Raw genomic sequence first — 18,035 nt, 5'->3', positions numbered from 1 at the left:
CCCCATCTCTTCCCAGTCAACCGAGGTCGAGTTTCTTACTCGGTTCGCTAGCCATCGTTCGTCTCCGTCCGTCCGTCCGTAGCGTCCGTCCGTCCGTGCGACTCGGCAGACGACCGCGTCCGGCGTTCACATCACTTGTTGTATTCTAGTCGTCTTTGTTCATCGTGTAGGAGTAAAGAGTCTAGGTTAATTGAGTCGAGTCATGCTTGATCTAACCCTCTTTGCTTGCTTATTGTTTTGCTTCCGCTATCGTTTCTGTTGCGTAGCTTTGATTGCTTGCCTTGCTTGTTTCCTTCCTTGTTGGGTTAGTCGGGGTGGGCAAAATTAGAAGCATGATTAGGAAAAGGGTACCAAAGCTCACTGTGTTTTTGAATTCTGTGTTTTTGTAAAACCCTATATTTTCCTAAGATGTATTCTTGAAAGTATCCGACTATTTATGTATATTGCTTTGATAACTTATTTTTCGATGTATTAATTTATAAAAGTAATATATTCGGTTTTTGGGGGAAACATGGCAAGTTGCATCCGATACATTGGCCTAGTCCAGGACAACACAACGCGCCAGGACCGCGAGGGTTGAAAAGCCTAAGCGAACCTCAGCCATGGGCAGAGTCGCGTCCAGGAGGACTGGTCGGGAAGCTGCAGCTTCCGTCCCTCGGCCGGACCACCCGGGTGCGATCTCCCACTGTGACGTTCCGCGGGCTGTGTGTGCCCTTGTCCGGGGCATAGGATGGTTCGGGGGCGTTAAACAGTGGTATCATAGCGGTGTTTTGAACCCGCGGGCACTTGTGCTTTTCAATGTTTTATCGAGTAATTGTGTCACAAAAACACAAATTAGATTTCGGTTGTTTGCTTGTCTAGTTTGAGTGTAAACCTTAGACCTGAATAGAAACTTACCTACCATTTTGTGTGTGTTTAGATGTCTTCAGGTGAATCAGGTTGCGGGGATGGTTCAGGAGGAGGGTGGCCGAGACATGGGGATGGTTCAGGAGGAGGGTGGCCGAGACATGGGGATGGTTCAGGAGGAGGGTGGCCGAGACATGGGGATGGTTTAGGAGGAGAGTGGTCAAGACGTGGGGATCACGAGAATCACAACGGTTATTTGTCGACCGAATCATAAGGCAGTCACGAGCCGATCGATTCAGATACTTGGAGTGTTGACAGACTACTGGACGAGAATGACGCTAACCCGTCTATTGAGACCGATCCATTAGAATGTCTAGAAGGATCGGAGGAGTTGGAGGTGGATCAGGATGATCAGACAATGGTGTTGGATATTGGAGAGCCGAGTCGTATCCAAGTCAGGATGGACGCGCAAGGAAACTTTCAAACCGTTCGAGTTGGAGACCATGGAGAAGAAGATGCCGAAATCGCTGACAGGTTGCAACATCTACTGTTGAACCTTGTAGAAGACTAGATTGACGACGATAATGCCTATTACATGAGGGAACACCCGGAGGCGATCGACAGAATTCTCAACTTTCTGATTGAAGTATATCCAACAAATGAAGCTGGTGGTGACAAAGTGATACCAGAAACCGAGAGAGACCGGAACTCAAGCGATGGAGATTCTGAGTGTTATGAGCCAACATCGGAGGAGGAGGAATATGTGGAAGTAATCGAAATATCATCGAACGATGAGGATGACATACCGACCCTAGTGGTCGAGCTGAGGAGTGATCAGGATTATGTGCCGCAAGACCCAGTACCGGAGACCTAACCAATTATGGAGTCAAGGGACAATGATAGTCAAGTACGCATATCAGACCAAGTTGTGCCGGAGCAATACCTTTCAGACCGCGAGGTGCAAGAGCGAAGCAGTTCAGACTGGGTTGTACATTGCGGATGGTGTTGCCGCAGCCAGAAACCGATCGAGAGGAAGGAGAGTTGCCGAGTTATGGAAGGTGGGATTCGAGGATGTTGGAGGAGGACCTAAGTAATGAGATTTCACTAAACCGCTTAAGGGAGATGGAGGAAGTACCAAGGGACCCGATGATAGAAATGACCGACAAGATGGACGAAGGAAGGAGGCTGAACCGAGAGTGTGTCAGATTCGAGGAAGGAGACATTAGTACCAAGAGGCCAAGGATAGTTGACCATGGAGTGCACACCGTGACTACGCAGTCGAGAGGCCGTCTGAGGACCAGAGCTACCGCTCGGAAAAGGGTGACTTACCCGGATCGTGTTCAAATCATAAACAGTTATTACTGTGACGTGTGTGAGGGAGTAGGACACCGAACCCAGGACTAATGGAGAACGACGCTGCCACAGCTGTTATCTTCGGAGAATGTCGTGTGTATTGAGTGTGGAGTGCGTGGACACTTTGCTTATCGCTGTCCAAACCAAGTTGTCCAAGCGGAGGTGAATCCGTTAGACCAAGCCGTGCATACGGGAGAAGACCCGTCAGGTTAGGATGTTCGAGCCGAGAACCAGTCCAACCAAGCCGAAACCTCATCGTCTGCTGCCCCTGCCTCAACCGAGTCTACCGTTGAATCGCAACTTGAGGAGCTGACTAGGATGTGTGTGTGCACTTGTGAGGAGTGTAGGAGCCGCCAAGACCCATAGGATAGTTGGGGAAAAAGGGAAGTTTTCTTTTGGGGCTTTGTGTAAGGGTCGGATAGGTTTTTCTTTTTGCTTAACCGCTAGACTTAACCTTAGTTGTGTATCTTGTCTAGGATGCAAAGATCAATATACCAAAATATGTTCTTTCAACAGTACTAATACCACCTTTTTTTTTTTGCTCCACTTCCCTCTCTACCATGAGAAAACAAAATGGCATATAAAGCAAACCAAATTTTGTTGATAAAAGAAAATATATTTTCAACTCAATTTAGTTAATTTACTTAGGAACTATATCTTTTATTTTATGAACCAAAAAAAATAATTTTTGACTAATTTTTAAATTTTCCAACAAAAAAAATTACTTGGCAAATATTTTCTATGTAGATAAGCAAAACACACATCAATACCAAAAACAAATTCATATCAATAAACGAGTTTGAGTATTTAAAGGTTTTTTACATTCAAAAGTTGTTTATTCAAAGCTATATGCTAGAAACATAGCTTTGGATTTATGAAATTTTAGACAACAAAGAACAACAAACTAATCCTATATATAATTAGCAGAATACCTATATCTAATGAAATGAAGAGAAATTTTTGATATTTCTGAAAGCTACAATAAATGAGTACTAGTTTTCTTCCTTAAAGGATCTTTATTGATTTTATTTTATTTTGTGATGAATTCTATAAACCAGATTGGACAAGTATTTATAGGAAAACAATACTGAAGTTGTTCATTGAAGATTTCTTTATATTTGAATATTTTGAATAAAAATTTAATTAAAAATAATATACTAGAATAAAGGTAATTTAGTGATATATTATTATTTTGACTACAAAAAAAGGTAATTTAGTGATATTTATTGTTATTTTGACTAGTGATACATCCCTATTATATTGACTACGAATTTAATGAAGTTACTAACATTCTTAGATGTTGATTTGATTAGGTTATCAATGCAACGCCCCGACCGCCACTTCTTAGTGCACCCCATGTCCAATCTCAGTCCATGGGCCCATCTTTCTTAATGGGCTTCACGTCCTCTCACTAAGTCTGTGAGTTCATCTCTATCTGACGGCCGGTTTGCTACGTCTGGGAGATTTTAAAGACTTGTTATCGTCCCTACAAATTACCACATGATCTTTCCCTGTGTTTTGACCTCACTCGCACAGCTTCGACAGTCACTTCCTGGAAGTTCACCCATCCTGAGACTACTCCAGCTCAAGCACGCTTAACTCTGAAATTCTCTCAGGATCCTTGACCGAGTGCACTTTGGTGACATAAGTGGCTAAATCAATTCTTTTAAACCTCTCTGCATATCCCTGAAACTGCGGTCACAACCAAAAACAAAATCTGCAATATAATTGTAAAACTTAAACAATATGATGGTAAGAAACTTGATAATTGCAGATCAAACATTGTTTTTTCATCTTTGATTATGATTCATGAATGAGACTTCTCTAGTTTTCTAATCAGTTCCTATAAGCTTTATATCTCACGGTATATAAGAAAAGTGATTGTCAATAGGTCCCTACAAATTTAGTTCGCGTAGGATCTAAAACAAGTGGAGACGTGCTTTAACCAACGGTAGTGGTTTGGCATCATGGCGGTTTCAATTATGCTACAATTGGTTTCATCGATCAAAGCCGTGGAAGAGCGATCTCGCTTCTTAACATGAATTTTATGCTCATTTTTTGGTAGCTTTTATTTATCCTCACAAAATTAAAATAATTATTGTTCATATTCCCATCATTTCATGACTTTAGTTTTCATTGTATGTTCTTATAGGAAAATAAATATGGAACCAATCCTCGGAATGGACAAATGTTGAGGAAAGAGCCAATGTCATGGACTCATGGACAAATGTCATTAGCAGTTTCATGTTGATCTTTTATATAGGATAATACTCTCATCGATTAAGCATCTTCGCTAGCTCGCCTCGTTAGATCCTTGGGCATCCCCGCCTTTAGCTAGGTAGCTCAACCCAATCTCGCCTCTTTTTTTTTGTCAACCAAAACCCATTATATTAAACTATGATCAAGCAACTCTCCTCTAAGGAAAGCCTTACAAATATCATACAACTTACATGAGTAAAACTAAAACAAACTTCATAGGGATTTAGAACCCGGACCAAAATACAACAAACAAAGTGGCCAAAATAATGCCAAATATAGGGGATTGCAACAATCCAAGGATAGAGAATGATATCTCAAAGGAAAACCATTCAATCTTAAAGATACTATGACCAAACAAGGTCATATTCTTTTTGATATAGCATCTACAAAGCCTATACCAGGAATTAGAGTGTCTACTACTCCCTGATTGCCCCGGAGGTATGAGACCCTCCAAAACCCGGTGCGGGAAAAGGCAAAAAGGACGGGCAAAAATTCCCATGAAAGCGAGGCAACACACTTCTTCTTCTGCGAAGGACCATCTTTAGCTAAGAGCTGAAGACGCCAACAAGAGAAGGAAAGTATCCAGCCATTCGTCGATCCTAGAAGCATGAATAACTAGAGAGGGACATTGACCAACCTTCTCAAACAACATACCTATTTGCTTCAAATAATCTCGGTTATGGGTAACCGGAATGTCATAACGAATGACAATGAGGTCTCGACTTACACAATTACTCCACCATGTGCGATACCGAGTAAGATAAAGTATAACCGGAATTGTACTAGTGGTAACAAACATGGGGGTAACACGATAAAGCTGTAATTTGAAAGATAATAAAGAACCTAGTGGTGAGAACACTTGTTGATGGTGAGAATACATTACCGTCCCTTGGTGTATTGCGGGAAATTGATCATGTTACGGTGTTGGGCGGATCACCATCCCCTACCCTTGTCGATCTTCCGGTATCATCTCTGATTGGAATCGATAATTCCCCTCACTGCCTGACGAGTGGATCCAGAACGTGGTTTCCTCGATTTCGTTGAAACCGGATTACCCAATCTCGCTTCTTAACATGAATTTTATGCTCATTTTTTGGTAGCTTTTATTTATCCTTACAAAATTAAAATAATAATTGTTCATATTCCCATCATTTCATGACTTTAGTTTTCATTATATGTTATGATTGGAAAATAAATATGGAATCAATCCTCCGCATGGACCTCCAGCAATTGAGGAAAGAGCCAATGTCATGGACTCATGGGCAAATGTCATTGGCAGTGTCGGGTTGATTTTTTATATAGGATACAACTCTCATTGATTAAGCGTCTTCGCTAGCTCGCCTAGTTAGATCCCTTGCCAAGGCATCCCCGCCTTTAGCTAGGTAGCTTTTACTTTTGTTTTTTGTTTTGTTGTAATCATAAGCATAAATTGTTTAAAGTTGCACAAACAATAATTTTTTTGCCAAGTGGTTAGATTCTTTTTCATATTCTATGACTATCTTCTTAATCTTTTCGTTGTGTTATGTAGAAAAATAAAACTAATGATTTTTCTCTCTTCCATTCAAAAATTATCTCTTTTTAGCTTATTTTTGGATCTGAAAAACTATTCAACAAAAATTATTTTCTTATACATGAAGGAAGAAATGAATTCATTGCCTGTTTTGAAGGCGCTCGACATGAGAGTGTGAAGCCAAAAAAAGATATGGTGTTGATGATCAAAGAGGTAGCTCATGTATTGAGATAGACTATGATCATTATATGCTTATCATACTTTCTTTTTTGGTATCAATATGAAGATTTTAAATCTTTGACATAAGTTACCATAAATAAAAGTAACGAAAAACCAAAAATCTATAGAAGTAACAGACAAAAACAACAACAATGGAGGAAAACGATAATACAAAGTGGAAATAAGAGAAAAAAACACAGATTCTGAGATGTCAAATTTGAATTTGCGTGATTTTCATAACTCCAAGTTGCCAAGGAGTTGGAGTCTCATCCTAGTTGCCACGAGTAAAATGTTTGTTTGCTTATCAAAATTAATATGAAAAATGTAAATTTTAAGCAATTGGAGATTAGATAAACCAAATACTCTAGTTTTGGTTGGTTTGCCTTGCATAAATTAAATGGGTAGAGTTCAAACAACATGACTTATTCATGGTCTGATTTAACATCTAAATTATTCAAACGACATAACTGATATAATATGTTTGATATATGGTGTTGAGACTAGAGACCTTAATTAACGTAAAGCATAATCCCAAAACTACCCACTTAAGGCCCATTATAAGAAGAAGGCTCGATCCAAGTATACTGGAAAACAACAAACGACTAAATGGATAAATTAACTAATTGACATGTAGTAGTAGTTAGTCTTGTAGAACAGACGCAGAGGTTGAAGACGATGATAACAGTGGGATTTGCTCAACCAAATTCTCTCTTTTCCTTCACAACTAAATCTATCGACAAGCCACAAGCTTCAAGAACCAAATGGGTCTCTTCTTCATTTTCTTCTTCTTCTCCTCCTTCCTCGTCCTCTTCCGCTGAGACATTTCATCGAACAGGTTATGGGCAAGTTCTCCAGAATGATTTTCTCAGTAGCATCAATGACGAAACTAGGAAGAAAAAGAAAAGGGTCTTCTTCTTAGACGTTAGTCCACTTTGCTACGAAGGAAACAAACCCAGTTCGCAAGCTTTTGGTCACTGGATTTCACTCTTCTTCTCTCAAGTCAGCCTCACTGATCCTGTCATTGCTGTAAACAAAAATAAAAATCTCTCCTTTTCTTTGATTCTGCCACAATTTTGTTGTCTCTCTTCTCCGGTTCACGAAAGATGTTATTTTTTGTAGGTTATTGATGGAGAAGAAGGTAACCAGCAACGCCGAGAACTGCTGCCTTCATATAAAGCTCATAGGAAATCACCAAATCCTGGGAAGTACTCCAAGAGGCCACATCAGTTCGTCGATGAAGTTCTTAGAAAATGCAATGTGCCAGTGGGTAAAACTAAACTAGCTCAATTCTGTCACTTGGATAGAGTTGATTAGGAGAGGATCATAATTATTTGAATTAGCCATAGAAGTAGATGAAAATGATCTGACTAAGGATCTTGTTGTTGTGAGCTAGGTTGTTAGAATGGAAGGGCATGAAGCAGACGATGTGGTGGCTACGCTGATGGAACAAGCCGTGCAAAAAGGATATCGTGTGGTTATTGCATCACCGGACAAAGACTTTAAGCAGTTGATTTCAGAAAATGTTCAGATTGTCATTCCATTGGCAGATCTCAACAGATGGTCCTTTTATACCTTGAAACACTACCATGATCAGTATAATTGTGATCCACAGTCTGATTTGAGCTTCCGTAAGTGCCTAATCCGAGTTATCTGTAAACATGCCTGTTAACGTTTATCGTTCTGTACAGTTTTGCATTTTTTGAAGTGTCAAAACCAACTCGATCAGAGGATTTGACCAGATATTTACACATGTCTGGTTTTAGCCAGGGAAGTATTCTGCATTTTTGACTATTGGCTATACTAAAGCAGGACTATGGATTTGGTGACAGGATGTATAATGGGTGATGAGGTTGATGGAGTTCCGGGGATTCAGCATGTGGTGCCAGCGTTTGGAAGGAAAACAGCGATGAAACTTGTGAGAAAACATGGTTCTTTGGAGAGTTTACTCAGCGCTGCAGCTGTAAGAACCGTGGGGAGACCATATGCTCAAGAGGCACTTACGAAATACGCAGATTACTTGAGAAGAAACTATCAAGTTCTTGCCTTGAAAAGGTTCTATCTTTCCCACTTTAAACCCTTTCATTTTGGTTGATTACGCATCACTTGTAAGATATTCTTGCTAATTCTGTAAGCATTCTTTTATGATAGGGATGTGAGGGTACAGATTCAAGAGGAATGGCTTGCTGAGAGAGATACAAGCAATGATTCAGAAGTACTGTCAAGCTTCTTCTCAACCTTGCGTAGATGATACTGAGTAGCTCAAGCACACCATCGCATTTTAGTTGATAGCAAGTTTTTGTAACCTTGAAACTAACTGTCGACGTTGTAGTTCATATCAAATTTTGTTACATACTTTCATAGATATATGAATCTAAATCCAATTTGTTGTATCATGAGAGATAATCAGTTCTTTTCCTAGATTGACACTATCACTATGGAGATGGACGTAGTTGGTCCAATCAAAATGAACAATAATAGCTAAGAAAAAATAAAGAATCTAACTTTCTTATATTAGTAACAGATCTTAAAAAAGGAAATCCACTTTTTGCTTTCCTGATATTATTATTCTGGCGAAAACAAATTACAGACACAAAAGAGCTGCTTAAAGGCTAAAAACTAGAACATCTTACATAACTTAATACTCTTAACATATATTAGTAATGCCTTAGAGACTAGTATCTAAAACAGACTCCCCAACACTCCTGGGCGAGAAACCACAGGCATTTGCAATAAGCATTTGAAATGAACTCTCTGAATCATCAAACATCAGTCGCGGGAACTCATGGATCCCTCCAAAATTACATGTATCAAAGTTCATCGGCGAGAAAGACTCCTCAAAACTCATCTTCCCATCCGTCATTCCAGGCTGTGCGGTTTCTTGGTTGGCATTAGGTGCAGAACCGAGATTGAAGCCAACCATTCCTTGGTTGTTGTTCCCGCCTTCAGAGCTCTCTCTCTGAGCAGATGTACTGGCTGAAGGTTTTGTCTCTTCAAGAGGGATTGCAGGCGTGTGTCCCTGGAACAGAGCTATGTGACCAAACAGCTTGTCTTTCCTTGAAAATGTTGTACCACAGGAACAGAGCCACTTGTTTTTCCCACAATGCTTCTCGTGTGTTTTCAGGTCTGCTATGACAGAGAACTTCTTGGTATGGCACCGGCTGCAAGTGAAGCTTTTGTCGCAGTGGGTGCGTTTATAGTGGTTCTTCACACACAGGATCGTTTTCAAAGGCTGGAACTTTTTGTGCTCCTTGTTACGTTTGCAACCCAGGAATGGGCACGAATACCTCTTGATCAGCATCGGCTCAGACCCGGGTACGGATTCTTTGTTCGGTTTGGCAAGAGCAGCTGCTGTCTTGTACTCATCTCCATGGCCTCTCATGTGCATCCTCAGATTGGCGTCTCTCTTGAAACCCTTGCCACAAATGGTGCAGAAGTGGGTATGCGGTGCGAGAATCTCCTCTTTCTCAAGCTGCAATATCTCGTATGAACCAGGAGGAAGGTTCTCCCCTTCCTCGGCATCATCTTCGTCTTTCATTTCATGTTCCTCCACAACATGGCTATCTCTCTCATCAACAAGAACGACCGGCTTAGGCAAATCGAACTCTTGGGCACCAGAGTTGTTGTTGTTGTTGTTGTTGTTATTGTTTAGGCTCTGTGAAGCAACGTTATTAGCCTCCCTTGCATAAGGGAACATGGCTGAACCGGGCTGCCCAGTGCATGGACCCGGAGCTGTTGACATATTATGCTTAACAGATGGAAGAAGACTACCTGCAGTTGAAATCAGCTGTATGATTATGGAAGTAAGATCCGTAGTTATAAGCTGCTGCTGCTGCTGCCCACCACCACCTCGTCCAACAAGCAGATGAACAAGATCCTGAAGCTGGTGAATCTTCTCCTCCATGAAAGATAGATTACTTAGCATCGTCCTCGGATCCCAAGCTTGAGCCCTAACACCTTGAAGGAAATCAACATTAGCTTGCCCTGAAGCTTTCATGTCGTCGAAAACTTGCAAAGCAGGCTCCACACCACCCATCTCATAATCCAAGATCGAAGCATCTTCCCACTTTTGCTGCGTCGTGAAACCCGAGAAAGCCTGGTCCGATGAACAAGGCTCTCGTAATTTAGAAGAAGAGCTTCCCCAGTTGGTCTGGTTGCACAAATCGTCTTCAGTTTCCATTTTGATTTCAATAGAGAAAGACAACAAAACCTACAAACCATAAAGAATCAAAAAAAAAAAATCAATTAAACAAAAGAACAAATCTTTATCAGAACCCATCTCAAAGTTCATCATACACAATTCATGTAACCAACCCATTTCTCAAAATCAACACTTTTTTATCACACAACTCTTTAAGATCCAAAAACCCCAAAATTCCCCAATTAAAAACAAAAAAAAAAAAAAACATAAATCATCACTCGCCGACAACAAAATTAAAAACCCTAAAATCATAAATTCACTTCCTCACGATAGAAACAAAGTTCAACAAAAAAAAAATCCAAATCGGTTCAAAGAAATTGAAAAAGAAAACTTACAGAAGTCAAAATTCACTTGAAAGAGAAAGAGAGAGAGAGATTAAGAAAAAACTCAAAATCGCCACAACAAGTAAAGGTTGAGATAGAACTTGGAGAGCTCCAATGGCCGCTTTAAAAGAAGAGAGATTAGATGGAGAAAGTGATGATGATAGAGAGAGAGGAAGAAGCAGCGCCAGAGCGGGGCTCATGTTAGCTCTCTCCCTGGGTGCTCTCCACTTCCTGATCTACCAAATGTAAAAAAGTCAACCCTTTCATCTCATCCGTTCATTTTTTATATCTATCAGATCGGACGGTTTATGTTCGTTTTATCGCATCTAACACAGTAACAATTACATTACAGCCGTTGATATATGAGACGATCAAGTAAAGTCAACAAATCATCTCAGCCGTTCATTTTATATGTATGTATCGGTATCAATTAGATCCAACGATGTGTAATTGTTTTATTATCGCATCAATCACGGTAACGATGTATCACAGCCGTCGGTTTATTACTATATTTCTCTTTCTCTTTTGCGTCTATTCCATGCGGCTTCATTTTGCAATATTTGACTTGGCTACTTCCATAATTGAAAATTGTGCAATATATTTTCTTTGTTTTATTTCCCAACCCAACTAGACATTTTATTGAATAATTTAGAACTACATTGGATCATCCAAATTGGTGGAAAAGAGTTTTTTGGGTTGAATATTGTCATGTATGATGATGACTAAACAATTTGTTTTATAAGCAATAGGAGGACTAAAATTGAAGAAATGAGAGATGAAAAGAAATATAAATTGCTATAAACTATTTTGAAAATTTTAACAAAATTAGTTTATATTCAATAAATCGAAATACAAGAATTTTGTCAACTAAATTGGTAGAGTTACATATCCTGAGAAACAAGTCCTAGCTAGTTATACAACCTAGACTTAGTTCTATATAATTCACACAGTTTTATTTAACAATTAATTTTACGATAAATTATTTTTGATAATATGATTCGGAGAGAAACAAATTATTCCATCTTTAATATTTAGTTCTCAAGAATACCATTTTGTTATCTATATTTATGCAAATCTATTTTTTTCAAAATTTACTAACGTTAAATATGGAATTAACGATATCTTTTTAACTTCTCTTAATTCCATCACTTCATAAACATTTTCTTTGATATAAAACAAACATAAAGCAAGCAAACCCTAAGTTTTCCTCCAACAGAAACTATGAGTCTATGATACTACTATATATTACCATATGAAAAATCTGGATAGGTATCGAAAATAACTAAGAATGAATATCTTGAATAAAAGCTAGTACTTTCAAACAAAAAGAAATAAATATGAGGATAAAGTTACTTAAATTTTGAGAAACCTCTAAGTTCTATTTACATCTGCCAAGTGGTGTCACCTGCCACGAAGGTTCCGCTCGTGCATGCACTCGCTGGAAATCTGGAATGCCAACATTGAATACTCTTAAAAGAGTTGAGAAAATAAAATAAAAATTAATGAGCTAATCGTTGATTGGGAAACACAAGATTCCCACATCCTCCTAATGAGCTAATTAAGATTGTCACCATTTATAGCAACAACATTCACCATTTTCAAAACCTATATAGGTGTCGTTCCCTTTATCTTCGCTTTGGCATTTCTCGATACTTACTTAGCTTACAACCCCAAACTTAAGACGTTAGTTAACTAGTGCTCTTTTGATTCATTTTTATTTACAAGAAAAAAGGAATTCTAATCAAAGAGTTACCAAATAGACAAAAAAAACAAAAAAAAAAAAGATAAACACAGAATTTTCAGACCATAAATGTCTAGCTTAGTAGTTTGTATTTCCTCTGTTTAATAAAAAGTATTATTTTGACACAATTCACACACAGGCTAAAGAAAAACTTGAATTATACATGTTTGTTTAATTTCTATCAAATAAATGTTTGATAATTTAATTTCAATAAAATGAGCTTTAAGTTGAGGTAGATTAGAAAATTTAGCATAAAAATACATTAAGAAGGTAGAATGATTCTCTTTGTGACACAATTTTTTTTTTTTTTTAGATAACACTTTAAATGAAAACGAGAGAGTATTAGTTATATTCATGTGTCATTATATATAGGAGAACTAGAAGTCTAGAAGATTTTTTTTATTTTTTCAGAAATCATAATATATCTAAGCATTATAAAAAATAACATTTCTATAATTAAGGTTAAAAACTTAAAATGTAACCGATGTCAAATAAATATATAATAGAATAGCCTAAAACTTTAAAATCAAAAAAAAAAAAGAGAGAATCCAAATCAAATGAACTAGATTTAGTACGGGTTGAAATTCATTTTATTTATATTGTAATTTTTATATATAATATAATTTATATGATTGTTTTTTAAAAGTTTTTTTGGATAAAACATTATGCAATAAAACCATATGCTAAATATGATGGTTTGAAAAAAGACACTTATTTTGTAAGTTTTATTTTGTTAATGATTTTAGATAAGTACCCATGCTATAACACTGGTTAAATTTTATTTTATACAAAATTTTGTGTATTTTATATTTTAAAATAAAATTCAATATATTGTATTAGGTTATATATGTGAAGTTATTTCAGCAATGTATATTTTACATCATGACTTGAATGTCATTATAAGACATAATTTTGTAAATTTGGTTTTTAAAAGCGAGTTATTATATTATGAGTAATTTAATATATTGTTATACTTTTTGTTTTAATATACTTGGTTTCTTGAAATTCTTTTATGTTATAGTGACATATTATTGACATTGCTATAACAAATCAATTTAAATTGTTTATAGTTTCTAACTTTTATATCAAGTTTCAATATTAAAAATATTTCAAAATAAATTATATAAAGTTTATTATATTATATAAAATTATTAAATTCAACAAAAATATATATAATTGAATTTAAATATTCAAATTTTGATATGTTATTCAGTAAATTTTTTAATTTAATAAATATTATTTTTAAAGAATAATATTATTAAACCTTGAATATTTTATAGATTGAACAATTTATATTTTTTTAAAAAATTCAACTTATAGTATATCCAGAAATAAAACTATTTTTAATTATAATAAATAATAAAATAATTTATTTGTTTCACAAAATAGACTCATATATATTGTAATAATCCGTCTCTTAGACCCCACTAGTTCTCGCTAGCTTGCCCCTATAGGCCCCAAGCTGGTTCTACAGAGCATCGATCCTAACCCCTTATGGTGGAATGAAACTACTCATCTAAATTCACCAGTAGATTATTTATGCACCAAATGTTCCTTTAACTCTGGTCTCCATCCTTTAACTAATTGATTTATTAATTAATGTATAACCTATTTATAACTAATTTATTAAAATTATATAGTTTACAAAATGGTACTTTCGTTTAATTGTAAAGGAGATTAGCGTGAATCCATTTGAAAATAATAGAGGTAGTACTTGTAGGAGAGTTCAAATCCAATTAGGATTTTGAGAAATAAGAGAAGAACAAAAAGGAGTAATTGTTTGGACAAAGTGGGCAAATATGATTGCACCAACAAAAGTGGTGGGAACCTCTCTAACTGTAGCGACTAGTGTCTATGACTCCTGATTACATCAATTCCTTTTTTTAGACAAAAGTAGAATCAACCATTTATATATTAATCTAACAACCTTAATTTCAAAAAAAAAAAAAACGATATAGTGTACCACTTCCAATTCTTATTTCTTTGTTTACTTTATCACAATAATTAATAATCAAAATTTCATTTTCTAGGCAACTAACAACATTTTTTCTTGTGCTGAAATATAAGCATGATCAGTTTTTCCATAATTGCCACTTAAATTCTGATTACATATGAATGATGTTTTTTTTTTGCCGGCTATTGTTATATATAGTCCACAACAATACTTCAAAACATTAAAATTTTAAGTTATAAAGAATACTACTCTCCGATTCAAAGATTTATATTTCTTTGGAAAGTTAAACTCACGTGTCGTCAATATATCGAGCATGGGTGGAACAACATGTGTAAGATGTTGCATAGTGCACAAGTCTAGCATTATATATAGATGATTATTTATATGTTTCGAAGAGTCATTTTGCAAACACTACAAAAACAGTAACATGGTGATTATTCAGAGCACGTTCGCGAGTTGTGTGGTCTATATTTAAGCATTTTACCCAATATTCTAATTTCGTTGAAGTGACAATCCCTATCGTTGGAAAACATATGCAATTCCACAGTTGAAGAAAAAAAAATCATAATAATATTGACATTATTAAAGTATCATTTATTCTTGAAAACATTATTCCATGTGTAAGACGAGTTGATTTGATTTGGATTTACTTGGAAAGAAGAAACCTGATGCATGATGGATCGTAGATCAGTATGGCTATAGGTCCATAGTGATGATGGATTATAAATTTATAATGATGCATGAATGTGGCCATAGTGATGGATTGGATGATAATGATGCATGATGGATAATGAATGATGAATGATGAATGATGATCGATGATTGTGAACATAGTGAGAGCTATGGTGCAAAATGAGCGTTAAGCCTTTAGAAGCTGCACCACTCTCTCGTCTTCCTCCTCAATTGTACGATGTTTTTTTCCTACAAGTTTTGTTGTTGTACCTCTCTCTGTGAACACGATGTCGTCTAGATGACTCCAAGCCCGTCCTCTTGCTGCGCTCTCTGTCCACGTAAACTTCTTCGAGAACGGATTAACCCGAGACTCTCCTTGAACTCATGTGACGTCTCTCCTAGAATCCAAACCAAACCGTTGTTTATTACACTACACGGTGTGTGCTTTAATTTGTTATAAGACTGTTATTTGTATACAGTATTATTTGCGAGTATATATCTATTAATACTAAAAAATCAGACATCAAAATCAACAAAAAGTATTTCAGTCATTTTATTAAGTTTTGATTGATTTTCACTGCCTAAACCCATCTTTAATTTAGATTGAAACTACTTCTAATATTTTCGTTCATGGATTATTGAGTGGTAGTGACCAGAAAAAATTTTGATGAGGGTTACAAGTGTACGTGTATGCATGGACTATTCTTAGTTACACGTAAAAATAATGAGCCATCAGCAAATCTCCCAAGAAAAATATCAAAAATATTGCAACTCTACGGGTTCAATGTGTATAGCATGTTGTTCTACTTCGTTTTTGGGGTGCTGAAAATCCCATAACCTGAAGTCTGCCCATTAGATCTTCCAGGGTCCGTATGTTGTTGGTTTGGAGTTTCATTTGGCAACCGGGTTTGTGGGCGTGGTGGAGCTCGGGGCGGGTTTGGTGGCTGAGGTTCAAACCGGCCGGCAGGTTGTTGATTTGGAGCTTGGTTTTGAATTCGTGGTGGAGGACCTTGCCGGTCTGGGTGGCGGTTTGGAGATGGCCCAGAGGGTTGCTGATTTGGAGCTTGGTCTGGGAACCGAGGCCGTTGAGGACTTGGAGGCTGGTTTTGAAACTGAGGATCAAACCGCCCTGTAGGTTGTTGGTTTGGAGCCTGGTTTGGGAATTGATGCCTTGGTGCATTTGGAGGCTGGTTTGGAGACTGAGGATTAAAACGCNTCTACTTCGTTTTTGGGGTGCTGAAAATCCCATAACCTGAAGTCTGCCCATTAGATCTTCCAGGGTCCGTATGTTGTTGGTTTGGAGTTTCATTTGGCAACCGGGTTTGTGGGCGTGGTGGAGCTCGGGGCGGGTTTGGTGGCTGAGGTTCAAACCGGCCGGCAGGTTGTTGATTTGGAGCTTGGTTTTGAATTCGTGGTGGAGGACCTTGCCGGTCTGGGTGGCGGTTTGGAGATGGCCCAGAGGGTTGCTGATTTGGAGCTTGGTCTGGGAACCGAGGCCGTTGAGGACTTGGAGGCTGGTTTTGAAACTGAGGATCAAACCGCCCTGTACGTTGTTGGTTTGGAGCTTGGTTTGGGAATTGAGGCCTTGGTGCATTTGGAGACTGAGGACTAAATCGCCCGGTAGGTTGTTGGTTTGGGAACCGAGGACGTTGTGGGTTTACATGCTGGTTTGGAGAACGAGGTTCAAACCGGCTTGTATCTCCATCTCCTGAAAACTCACTACATGGTTCTCTTTTTGCGTACGTCTTCTGGACATGAAAAGGTTGGGGCTTCTCAACACTGATCCTAGGTTCAGAATTCTCTATATCTCCCTGATCATCAACACTGGACTCTCCGACCTCCGGGCTATCAGTCTTTGGTGACTCTTTCACTCTTGCAGATTTCATGTCCAAATCCTTCATCTTTTTCACCCCTCCTTTCTTGGGTGGGCCAAACTTGGCGTGTCTAACTATCACCACTGCGCTTTTTCTATCCGCCTCTGGTCCAAATTCCACAAGTGCATCCCCAATCTGTACACATAATTATGATAAGGATAGATGTTATATACAAGAATTCAAACCAAAACAAGGACGATAAAACTACAATACAAATGCGAATAGAAGACGTCACAGAACATAAAGAAGTAGGGACTTACATAACAAGTAAAGCGAAATAGTAACTCAAGCAGTTTTTCTGGTTCAAGCTCCTTATGCTTGTCCTTGTCAGGCACTGCATTGCACTGTTACACAAAATAGAGAGAGATAAATAAAAAGTTGCTCACCAAGAATGTTACTAAATTCATCTCAAATCAGAAAAAAGGGGAGCATTGAATGTCAGGGACTTTGTTTACACCGCAGCATCACAGAGGTCAGAACAGCAATACTGTTTAACATAAATTTAAATATTCGCAATAAAATACTCTTTTCAGGAGTTTCCCACGAAAGCCCATGAGAAACCAGTACAAAGAAGTCCAATGACTAAGAAAATTACTACCTTGACACGATATCCACTTTCCATCAGCTTCAATGCTTGATCAGATTTAAACTTTAGGTCCTTCGCGTCCTAAAGAAAAAAGAAGGTGAAACAAAAATGTCATTGTAGTATTTTCATTACCACACAGACACACAGATAAGAAGGAGAAGAAATCTATAGGGTAGGGACTAGGGCGTTTCTAGAGAACCATACAATTTTTGGAGTAAATCGAATTTCCTTGACTTCAGGTCTAATAGCTTCAGCCCGCTAGAACAAGGTAAAACAATTAATTAGGAAAAAATACAACTAGTATTTTGTACAGACAAGCAGGAGAAATTCAAAGCATGGATAGGCCATATCACTGACCTTGGCCTTAGCACGTTCTTTTCCTTCTTTAGCTTTTTTGTACTTCTCCAGTGTGTATTTTACAATTTTACACACAGGTGGCTTAGCATCTCTTTGGACCTACACAGATTTAGAAATATGTAAAGACCTACCTCATGAGAAAT

The 18,035-nt window shown here is 37.6% G+C and overlaps 3 protein-coding genes across 5 annotated transcripts in view; 1 reads left to right on the top strand and 2 right to left on the bottom strand.

Annotated features, from left to right (window-relative positions):
* On the top strand, window positions 6,800–8,580 carry LOC104742008 (5'-3' exonuclease-like). The gene is made up of 5 exons (XM_010462966.2): window positions 6,800–7,213; window positions 7,307–7,450; window positions 7,581–7,815; window positions 8,017–8,239; window positions 8,336–8,580. Exons 1-5 carry the CDS (start codon window positions 6,863–6,865, stop codon window positions 8,433–8,435), a joined length of 1,053 nt encoding a protein of 350 aa, XP_010461268.1. The 5' UTR covers window positions 6,800–6,862; the 3' UTR covers window positions 8,436–8,580.
* LOC104742007 (protein SENSITIVE TO PROTON RHIZOTOXICITY 1) lies at window positions 8,707–10,938 on the bottom strand. 2 transcript variants are annotated; one of them, XM_010462965.2, is made up of 2 exons: window positions 10,721–10,938; window positions 8,707–10,394 (listed from the first exon to the last, which is right to left on the bottom strand). In XM_010462965.2, exon 2 carries the CDS (start codon window positions 10,362–10,364, stop codon window positions 8,853–8,855), a length of 1,512 nt encoding a protein of 503 aa, XP_010461267.1. In that variant the 5' UTR covers window positions 10,365–10,394; window positions 10,721–10,938; the 3' UTR covers window positions 8,707–8,852. The 2 variants fall into 2 exon arrangements, with proteins under 2 accessions (XP_010461267.1, XP_019091926.1); XM_019236381.1 differs by lacking the exon at window positions 10,721–10,938 and having other exon boundaries at window positions 8,707–9,839; window positions 9,956–10,050.
* The window catches only part of LOC104742006 (bromodomain-containing protein 4-like), a 4,732-nt gene continuing 2,388 nt past the window's right edge, over window positions 15,692–18,035 (bottom strand). Inside the window, exons 4-9 of one of the 2 annotated variants that reach the window (XM_010462964.2) lie at window positions 17,893–17,991; window positions 17,740–17,793; window positions 17,548–17,616; window positions 17,210–17,293; window positions 16,567–17,084; window positions 15,692–16,245 (exon numbers count right to left, since the gene is read on the bottom strand). In XM_010462964.2, coding sequence (XP_010461266.1) covers window positions 15,879–16,245; window positions 16,567–17,084; window positions 17,210–17,293; window positions 17,548–17,616; window positions 17,740–17,793; window positions 17,893–17,991 — 1,191 coding nt within the window. In that variant the 3' untranslated portion in view covers window positions 15,692–15,878. Of the gene's footprint in view, window positions 16,246–16,292; window positions 17,085–17,209; window positions 17,294–17,547; window positions 17,617–17,739; window positions 17,794–17,892; window positions 17,992–18,035 lie in introns of those variants that run through there. The other variant, XM_019235311.1, reaches the window with a different exon arrangement.

Source organism: Camelina sativa, chromosome 14, assembly GCF_000633955.1.
Source record: "Camelina sativa cultivar DH55 chromosome 14, Cs, whole genome shotgun sequence".
In the NCBI taxonomy this organism is placed as follows: domain Eukaryota; kingdom Viridiplantae; phylum Streptophyta; class Magnoliopsida; order Brassicales; family Brassicaceae; genus Camelina; species Camelina sativa.
The sequence above is the reverse complement of the archived record's forward strand: the minus strand, read 5'-3'. Positions and strand labels throughout refer to the sequence as shown.

What these genes read in the sequence shown, in the direction of transcription:
- LOC104742008 (XM_010462966.2), top strand. Translation starts at nt 6,863, where the DNA reads ATGATAACAGTGGGATTTGCTCAACCAAATTCTCTCTTTTCCTTCACA. An exon ending in TCACTGATCCTGTCATTGCT is followed by an intron (nt 7,214 to 7,306) that starts GTAAACAAAAAT and finishes TATTTTTTGTAG; the next exon opens with GTTATTGATGGAGAAGAAGG. An exon ending in ACAGTCTGATTTGAGCTTCC is followed by an intron (nt 7,816 to 8,016) that starts GTAAGTGCCTAA and finishes ATTTGGTGACAG; the next exon opens with GATGTATAATGGGTGATGAG.
- LOC104742007 (XM_010462965.2), bottom strand. Translation starts at nt 10,364, where the DNA reads ATGGAAACTGAAGACGATTTGTGCAACCAGACCAACTGGGGAAGCTCT.